Genomic DNA, 11,495 nt, shown 5'->3' with positions numbered 1-11,495 from the left:
GCACGTAATCAATATCGAACACACATCGACTGATAGGTGATAAGTATTAGAATTGAATTAATATAATAGAGACTTATTTAGGTCGCCGTGTTTTCGTGCACCTAATTATAACAACAATATTTTGTTATATATTATACTAACACAATAATTATTATTAAATCGTATATATTATTATAATAAGCAAACGTGCCTTTAAAACAATGGTATAAAGTTACGTTTTTATAAAATTATAATTTATAAGACATATATATTACACTGGTGCTGTGGTGTTCATATTATAATACAGTAGGAATGTCTCAATCTCAAAACGGTCAAAAGTGCCGTATCGCCCTTAGTATAATCTCTGTGAAAAATCAATTTATTTAAATGTGGTTTTTTTAAAGTATAATAAGTATGGATAACATACTTGAATGGCATAAGATCAATTTTTTTATGCAATTAAGTTTTTTAAATTTTCAAGGTAACAATTTTGTTGATGATATATTTTAAAATAGTTAAAAAAATATTAGAATTAAATAAATATTGACCAAGTTACATCTAATAATGTTTTTGAATTTCTAAGAATAATAGTTATGGTATCTAGAAAAACACGAATTGCGGGATTTAGTCAAATTTTATTGGAACGCTGATTTTTTATGACAATTTGTAAATATCTAATTATTATTGAAGCTTTTAATAATTACGATTAAAAATTTCAATTTTTGATAACCTATATTTTGCATGTCAATTAATAATAATTTAAGAAAAATAAATTGTTTTATATTTCAATAATAAAATATCTATTTCAGCCTGACAAAACTTATACATATACTTATACTGTATACCTATATTAAATGGTTCACTCGTTGCGTGCACGATTGATGGATCTGGTCATTCATTGCTACGAGGCAGCTGGCGCGTGTGCTTTCATCTTCGTGGCCGGTAATTAATCAATTATATATTAAAATGATATCATGTATTCATACTATAATGTTACACCTCATTTAACGTCACACAAGAGTACAACAATATACAACTGTTTTATACGCATTGCCGCTTGACGCCTACATATAATATATATATACACGAATGTAATCCGTGTATAAATTACTAGCTGACATCGTACTTAACTCTAGTATTATAGGTAGTATTTATACCTGGTTATAAGTGTCGGTGTATTGCTTATAAAATTGGTATGAACAGAAATGTCAAACGGAAGAGGATCAACATGTTTGTACTAAAAAAAAAAAAAATAAGAATTATCTGCAACACTCGTGATTTTATGATACAATCGTTAGGCTTTAATAAATATATATATATAGTATATACCTACAGCATAGGCCATAGTTATACATTTTGAGTGTGCCGTTCGAATTTGAATGAAAGTATACGATAGATTATTAACCTGTTTTTTAGGTTTAATTTATTTATTTTTTTGAAAAATTAAATACATACTAAGTATATCCTATAATATGTTAATTTTTTTGAATGTGAATATTAATTTCGTTAAACTAAAAAAATATATAAAACAGTTAATTAAAAATCAACTTCCACATTAATATGTATGAGGTAAACCTACTTTACTCTCAACTCTCAAGAAATATGTGAACAAACAAAATATTTTTTTAACCTGGTTGAGGTTGTCCACAGGTTCCGAATAGATTCTTTTTCACTGAAATTATGGTATGTTAGTATATAGCATGAATGTAGGTTAAATAATTGATAATTATAATTTTTGGAAATAATAATAGAACGAATCAGCTTTTTTTGAGAAATGAATTTATTTAATTAAGTGATATTTACAAAGTTCATACAAATAATGGGAAAAAATAATGAAAATATTCACCTCCCGCATCGATCAATCATCAGAAAAATATTAAATATCCATGGTCAGACTACAATCGACGGTTTAGTACATGGTATTACATATAAATATACGGGACTACCTATACAACTCCATCGTCTTGCGCCTAACAATACTTATAGTTTTATAGACAGTGTGTCAGTGTTATTGCATAAATAAAAACGCCAATATATTATATAAATCAAACGCACGTGTGCCCTTGATGGCAAAACGTATACATATCATCATATTATCACTGATATATATATATATAATATGTATATAATATTTATTTGACACAAAGGTGCAGTGTAAAACATAATATATTAGCGGAGGGTTAAGTTAAAAAGAGCAGGCTACTGTTGAGATTGATATTATAAATAACGTCGCATAATATACTTATACTATAATAACGATGATACGTTAAAATATTATACGTTTATTTATGAAGTATTGTTTGGTAAAAATATAAGATAAAACATTGTTGTTCGGAAGCCAAGGTTGGTATGTAATCTGTATATTGCATGAATAACAAAATATATAATATTTTATATACTCTTAGTGTGAGTGTATGTGTATATGTGAAGTATAAATTAGGTTAACTGTTCAATCTATAGTCAGATAATGAGAATATGGCTCCACAAGAGAATATTTATGGAGACAGACCTGCAGGAGATCGAATTATGCGTGCCCATATAGGTGTGTATATGCAATAGGTATATATCGTATTATGTATTATACACTTGTAGCCTACACAATATAAATGTTACAATATATTGCTCGTATTGCAATTATTGTACTGTAGAATATTAGAATATTGTGTATATGATAAACGAATGATGATAATATGATATATATATATATATAAATATGTTGTACACCCGTGTTCTAAGCTGTTATTGTTTTCGCGCACGCGGCCATCGTCCATCGATGTATATAATATAGCATATATACAGGTACCTATTATGCTATTATAATGATGTATAATATGCCTACATATTATATATATATATAATATGTATGTGTGTGTGTGTGTGTGAGAGAGTGTTTTCCTCGCGTATTATAAATACTATGCGTCACAGCCGAAGTCCACAGCACTCGTTTTGAGTACCACTTACGTCTACCATATACGCGGCGGCGGAGGTATTCCTCCACGCGATATTTTATTACATAATTTCACGTTAATATAAAATAATATCCGAAATCACAGGTCGCAGTGGTCGACAGCGCGGTGAGTCGTAGTGTTGATGCGTTATTGCAATACATAAAAACATAATATTCAGTTAGTTTATAGGTCTAACATACGTGCTAACACGCCAGTGCGCGTTCTCAGATAATATTACAAATTACAAAAACAGTCTCGGCGACTTTAAATTTTAATACAAATATATAGTACATCGGCTGATCGGCTGCAGGACCCGTTCGCATAAATGACCAAGGCGCAGAACCGGCGCGAGTCCTGTTGCAAGGGACACGCCACCAACGAAAACAATAATGGATACGTCGTCGGTCCCGCAAACAGTTGCCGGAAAATATCGGCCGTCGAAATGGTACGTACCTACCTAAACGTTTATAGGGAATTATAAAATTTTGACGTAATAATTACATTGTATTTTATTGCGTGTTGCACACTGCATGCAGCGGCTATAGATATCCATAATATAATTAACGTAGGTATATTACCTACTTCGATCGATATGATAATTACCATAAACTCTTATAGTGCCTATTATATTATGTATTATGGTAAACGTTTGCAGTTATTTAGTATTTACGAAGCGTGATTATAATAGCTGTTATATAGTTTGTCGTACACGTAATAATACATTATTATTATGTACAAATATTACGATTTACTGATACCATAAGGATTCCCTGACCATACTCATCTCCTTTTTATCCTTATCAATTAAGCGTAGTTTAATAAAAGGTAACCTCTTTAAAGAATCGTAAATTTTCAAATATCTATTTAGACTTTTATGCCATTTTAAGTCTTTCTTGTGAGTTGTGAATTTGTGATACAAATTGTATTTTTAAACAAGAACCTTTTTTTATATTAGACAATTTCTAAGAATTCAGATCGAAATGTTATTAATTTCTATAATTTCTAAGCTCTTATAAGCTTTATATTTCATAATAAAAATACGATTTCATGGATCATGGTAACAAGTTTAACATAAATAGACGGGCTTGCGAATCATTCCGTAAGTATATTATGACAAGTATAATTTAAATGAAAAATTATTAAACGTATACAAGTACATAGCTATTGCTGTACAGGTAAAAAAATATTTAAATTATTATTATTTATTTTAAATATTTTAATTTAGGATTAACATTTTCTGGTGCATGCATGAAAAGAATTATTATTTATTTTTAGCCCTTGACTTAATCAAAATTTTTGGTAAAGGGATGATAAATTATGATCAAAAACAGAAAATTGCAATAAATTCCGACATTTTGTAATTTTTACCTAACAGCATTCTGTTTAATAAATTTGCAATGCACATGGGCGTGTCTCTTTGCCAATGTACACACCCAAATCCAATGTTACTACACCCTATGGGAAACGGGTCACAGGTGCACTTGACAACTCCACTATTTTGATATATGTTAATATAAAGTGGAACATGTTATCAATATAACAGCATTTGCAAATTAACACCATAAAAATTCACAGTGTTATCTATTACACGCCTGTAGATAACATTTGCACTGTACCGTCTGTACCATTATGTGGAATTTGCGTTATCTACTGCCCTAGTGATACTAATCGTTATTTATAAACATGCAGATCATGTACCTACAGCAATACGTACTAGTACTATTTAGTCTAATTAAGTTATGATAAACGCTATTATTAATACGAAATGAAATAATGATTGATTTTTAAGGATAATAATAATAAAATTAAAAATTTGAGATTTTGGGTATTTTATTAAAGGATAGCTTAAACATAGTCACGCACTATGAAGTTTGCTGCTTACACACACATTTGGATAATAGTACCTAACTAATTGTTAGTTTCGACATAAAATATGTAATTTAAGTTTAATTAATTGTATATTATATAGTAAAAATTAGGTTGAGTTGATACATTTTTTTTATATCGCATAAAATTTATAAATAATAATACAAGAAAATAATGATTGATAATTGATATTTCAATGCACGTTGAAAAATGTACATGCTTGATAATGTAAAATAACTTAGTTATAAGGACCTCTCACAAATTATTTGGAGAAATTTTTCCTTTTTTTTTATGTAACTCATTTTACACACTTCTATAACTTAACCTCCTTTTTATATGCACTTTTAAATTATAAAATAACCTGATTATTAACCTATATACATATTTCAATAGAAGGATTTTAAACTACAGCTCTGTTGTGTTTATAGAGAGTACGGTTGAGACGCTGAGTTTTGGAATTTAATATCACTACCTAATATAAAGATTATTATAAAGTTTAATATGCACACCAGTCTACCTCTAATACGCATATACTTGTATGACAAAATTAAAAAAAATATGCGTCTGGTCGCGTGTAAACTGCATATAATATACAATCCTCCTCGTTAACATACCGCAGCACTAATATATATGTATATATATATATAATATATTACAAACTCGTTTATTTATTGATACTTTTATGCGTGTGCATCAGCTTGGATAGCTTGGATTATTATACATAGTGGTCTGATCGTTGTTTATTTTTTGTTCACTAATCTCGTTCTTCGCGACTAATGTCATATGCGTTATTTATTACATAATATCAAATAATTATTGTATATATGTTAATAAAATATGTTATTTAACAGCCATTTCGACGGTGGTCTTATCTCGCAATCTTACTATATAGTCTTTGTGGCACCTCTAGGAATAATAATATATTAAACATTATAACATTTATAATCGGTCCGGTTTTAACATAGTATTGTTACCTATATAGATAGCAAGTTAGAAAATTAAAAGAAATTATGTACAGTTATTAAAATAAATTATATTGCTATATTATAGCTTTATAAAAATTTGTTTCATTAAGTTTATGGAAGCCAAATCATTTTTACATTTTAGTATATTCCAAAAGCGTATGTTGAAATATATACTTAATTTGTTTCATAGATAAAAAAAAAGTATATATTATTCGCAACAAATTTTATTGACGAGTACTAAACTATATAGTTTTTTAATATATATATAAAGTTATAACGATTATTCTTGGTGTGACCTATAAATTTTTGTACCTATAGTAACCTACTCAATATTGTAGACTACACAGTACAGATTATACATATTATTATTTACTGACAAAATTGTTGCTGCCATATTACATATTATGTACCTATTCAATTTATTAATCGTTTTTTTAAGATCAAGAATCAAAATAATCGTTAGTTAAGCACTGTATGTAATAAAATGTATTACGATGTGGAATAATAAATAATAATATAATATATGATAATCTATATTTTTCCGTTATACTTTAAGGTTTAACCAGTTTTTAAGTTTTTTTTTTTTTAAGCATATTTTTAGATTATATTTGATGGATGTTGATAGACTAAAAGTACAAAATCTACTACCTTGTATTTTTAATAATCAATATTCCGTCACACTTAGGGATATATATTTTCTGTGAACGAATTACATATAATTCACTATCATACAAGGCCGAATATCATCGTAAAATTAAATAAGAATGATGGTGTATTTATTTCAATATTAGAGTTTTATTTTTGCTAAATTTCAATTTTAAAAGGCATTTAATACATAATATGATTAAATAATTAAGGTATTAATACAAAAATAAAAAATAAAGCATAAACGAGCAATAATCATTGTTGGTATTAAATCAATAACAATTTAACAAAACAATTTTTTTTTAACTGTTTATAATAATACAATGTATTATATAAATACACGAATTTTTTATTTCTTAAATATTTAAAAAAACTCAAATTCTTATTATTAAATAAATATATATTTGGCGAAAACGCTAATAGGTAGTATAAATTATCAAATTATGAAATACTAATTTAATATTTATTAAATGTGTAACGAATGATATTTCTGGTAAATATCGAAATCACATCAACACTGTGACAAACTTTAAAAAACCAAAATGTCTGAACATCTTATAGCCATGCATAATATACTAATTCGACGTAAAATATATAACTGCACGTCGGCATCTATGGCAAAAAGTGAATAGATAAAATTATACTGACAATTGACATGTTGTATGTTATATGAATAGGTACTTTGTTGGCGTTCTTGTAGTGTTATGATAATAAGGAATATTCAACAAAAACATTTTTTTTGACCTTTATTTGTTTATATATATATATAGTTATTAACACCTCTCAAAATTTAAAAATTACTTAAAACGATTTCCTCAGTAGTTGAGAAGTATATATATATATATATAAGTACTTTCTCTTTTTTTCTGCTCTAAATATAATCTGTATCTACTTAATTATCAATAATTAAAAAAGGATTTTATAATACATCTTAAAATTTTTATAATAAATTATAATTATGTAAAAAAAATACATAAATTAAGAGATGTAGCTATCAATAATAGCAAAAATAAAAACTGGAAAAATTTTAATATGGCAAAGTTTTTCTGTTTCCAGAATGCCAATCCTAGTCACATTGAGCGAAACTACCAATAACAATATACAGTAGCGTCGCTATAATCCGAAGGGAAATGGCGAAAGGGTCGTTCGAATTACTATGACTTTGCTTACGTGGTGCCATTTTCATGTAATTTTTCGGCAAAAATGAAAGATCTATAAACTAAAGATCACTAACAGTCGTAATAACTAATAATCGTTATGATTATTATTTTATTGGTCTACATAAATACAATAATAGAATGGTGGCGATGTACACAAGAAGTCGTTCGGATTACCGCGTCTTTCGGATTAGTCTATGTTTGGATATTGAATTACCGCGACGCTACTGTATATATATTAATAAATTCATGTGCAAGGCCGTATATAGAAATTTTTTCGAAGGGGGTGGGGATCCGGAACCCTTGGATTCCTCTTCAAATACGGCCTTGTATATGTGTGTATTTAAATTATCTCTTATTAGAAAATAAATGTAACGTTATTTATATGGTTATCAAGGGAAATATTATACAAGTGGAGTAACATCCTTCACTTCATGCCCTATTGTTTAAGTATAACATCAAAATATTATGTTTTTTTATTTTAAAAGATTAAATGTATTAAATTATTTAAATATGTATATGTTTTATTATTAGTTTTTTTTTATTTGTCTTCATAACAATTCGGCTGCAAAGGCCATTATAGATATAATTACTTGGATAATAGATTTCAATTAGCTGTAATATTTACAATAGATTATATTGTAATTATAAACATTAAATTGTATTGCCTAATTAGATTATTTAATTTTTATAAATTTAATAATATTATCTAATTTTGTCCAGTGTTTGGACAGTGTAGTATCGTCAAGGCTTTTGGTCATGCCGAAGTTTATTCAATCTTGTTCATATTGTCGTTAGCATCCCGTTATTAAATGTTTTATTGTGAGCGTAATATTATGCTAGTAGTAGCTATATACTATCTACATGTTTCGTATACGTTTTATTATTTATTAATTATTTTAATATATAAGTATAGTACCTACTATTTGTTATATAGATTCAATAATTCTTTGTTTATTTATATAACCAATAATCCATAGACGTACTTAATACTACTAATACTATGTAGACCTTTGAATGAGGTGATCTTGAGTTTCACGCAAAATTGTTTTTTCATACACTTATTATGAATAGAGCACGGATTTTTATGCACAGTACCAAAATATGACTAAATGCAGACAAATTCGTGAAAACATGCAACAAATATTCAAGGAAAAATTTTTTTTAAATTAATTATGTTAAAAAGAATACATAGTTGTTATTTCATTTACAAATTTAATAACTTATAATAATTAATAATAGGTACATTCTAAGATAGTTAATGGAAAAAAAAAGATTTTTAAAGAATTATTTGGATAAACTAAAATATTTTTAAAATTGTATTTATTATGAACATGAATAACCATATGCATTTCCAATATTTCTTCAGAGAAGCTGTGACGTTTATCTGTTAATGAACTTAATTCGACATCAACTGAAGTTGTTTGGACATATTTGAAGCAACTATAGTACCGTTAATTTTTTGGATCTTTTTGCATGATTATTTTTTCAACATTTAAAATATATTACATATTAAAGCAAAACTTTAAAAAAGTTGAGTATTAAACGTGGGTATATTTTCAAGTAGAAAAATCAAAAATATATTTTGTCGGCACTAAATAATAATATAAATATGATAAATACGATATAATTTATTTATATATGTTATATATATATATCATATATACATCGTATTTATCATGTTTATATTATTATTTAGTGCCGACAAAATATATTTTTGATTTTTCTATTTGACAATATACTCATGTTTAATACTCAACTTTTTTAAATTTTTGCTTTAATATGTAATATATTTTAAATGTTGAAAAAATAATCATGCAAAAATATGCAAAAAAAATTCACCAATAGTTTCAAACTATTAAGGTTCTTAAAAATAACTAACAAAAATCCAAAAATATGTAATTGTATAGAAATCCGTTTTCTATTTATGATCTTGTATAGTGCATTATAAAATACCTTAAACATTTAAAACGCTTATTGTTGCACGTTCAAGTTAAATTTTATTCCTACTGATCTCTTTTCTCCACTTATACCACAGGTATGTATCTACCTACATACGCCACTGCGATACTGAGTGTAATATCTATGTATAATAGTAATAAAATTAATCATATTTGCACTCATACATAGTATTACTTCGTTACGTTGGTTTTTATCTGTTTATTTTATAGGTACATACCACTCGTATACTCTCGTATAGTAATTGTAGTGTTTCGCACGTGCAAATGATGGGCAACGGCACGAAATTCTTTCTCATCTAATGAATTTAGGTGCTTATTTTTAGCAATCAAATTTAAGTTAAAAGCGTTCGCATTTATTACATTCAGTTCGATGACTTATTGTCGACTTCTATTTCAACATCACTACCTCGCAAACAAAACAACAGATAATTCAGCGGCAGCTATAAGCATAATATAATATCAATATAGGTATTATACAATATGTATCATACATGTATATAATATGCATCAAATTAATATATACTATTAAATAAACTCACAATAACAGTTTTTTTTTCAAAATTATTTAGCATTTAAGCTATTTGTATCACAAAATTGAAAATATTATGTCTTACCCATTATATTTAATATAAATGGTGGCGCGAAATTGCAAGCGTTCAAATCAGAAAACATAAAAAAGGTAGTCCAGGTAGTATGCATTCGAACATTCGATCACAATATTAATTTTATAATAGCACCTACGTACAACTTCACGTACGTATATTATTGCACATTTTGTCCTTTTAAATAACTAGTGCTGAGTTATATTTGTGCATTACTCGCATATTACGTTATATTTAATGATCGGTCTGAACGGATAAAAATCGAATTAAAAATATTATATACTATATATTATAATGGTATTTATTTTTTAAAATATTAAAGAAATAATAATAATATATTAAGCACATTTAATATTATACTATTAAGTTATATTGTATGCATTATTGGTCGATACATTTTTTTCAATTGTATAAATATGTACCATAATACATTATAGGTATTACAATAAGTATAACGTGTTATTAAAATGCAATATAACTCATAAAATATTATGTTTAATAAAGCTTACATATAATCCTCATAAGTTCATAAACAAAGCAAACAAATTATTGTAAAAATAAAAAAATTATTATTGTACGAAACTGCGAAAATACCTATAATCACTCCGTTTTACGATTTCAAATTGGATGCTCGTAAAAAAAATATACCTCGCACGTGTACAGAATATAGAGGACAATAACTTGTCTAAAAATTATTATGTATAAGTATATATAAACAATAATCGTATTTTTTTTGTTTCGCACTTGTAATATTTTGTTATCAGTACCTACCTTATACTAATGAAAAAATCTGAAAGTGTCTTGTATGATTTGCACTGTTCAAAATAAGCAATTACAATGTTATGTATAGCGATATCGATCCCGATTTATCTTAATTCATTTTAATATTTCGTTATTACGTAATAATTTAATCGAATCGGTTTTTACTAGTTATTTTTTTGTCGAATCGAGTATGTTTTTTTTTTAAATACGTATTATGGGTAGACAACATATAACTATAATATTATAGATAATAACGTGTCGTTCCGTTCACTGGCCTAAGACAATAAAAAACAATATAACATGTGGTTAAGAACCGAGGTGAGTGAAATCTACATCAAATCGACAAAACAACTCAATCAGACGAGCGTTACTACTGTTCGTAAATGATCTCCAAAATGATCGAGCCATAGGTCGTGCCATTTGATATATCTATTTTTAAAGTAGGCACCTACGACCTACTGGTTTGCGAATGTTTAATTGGTTTCTGAATTTGTTCCAGAGGATGCACATCCTGAATAATATATCACTAGTATGTAGTAGTGCCAATCCATTTCACAATTTAATTGTATTTTTTACATGCCATAAATCAAAAATAATATTATTTTCAGGA

General features: G+C 26.9%; 1 protein-coding gene across 1 annotated transcript in view; it reads left to right on the top strand.

Annotated features, from left to right (window-relative positions):
* Positions 1-2,927: 2,927 nt before the first annotated feature.
* Positions 2,928-11,495, top strand: part of LOC132919474 (monocarboxylate transporter 7-like) — a 29,272-nt gene continuing 20,704 nt past the window's right edge. The window contains exons 1-2 of the mRNA XM_060981118.1: positions 2,928-3,053; positions 3,106-3,372. Of these exons, the coding sequence (XP_060837101.1) occupies positions 3,253-3,372 (120 nt within the window). The 5' untranslated portion in view covers positions 2,928-3,053; positions 3,106-3,252. The remainder of the gene's footprint in view (positions 3,054-3,105; positions 3,373-11,495) is intronic.

The sequence above is a fragment of the Rhopalosiphum padi genome, chromosome 2, assembly GCF_020882245.1.
Source record: "Rhopalosiphum padi isolate XX-2018 chromosome 2, ASM2088224v1, whole genome shotgun sequence".
In the NCBI taxonomy this organism is placed as follows: domain Eukaryota; kingdom Metazoa; phylum Arthropoda; class Insecta; order Hemiptera; family Aphididae; genus Rhopalosiphum; species Rhopalosiphum padi.
This window is presented reverse-complemented; position numbering and strand designations above follow the sequence as displayed.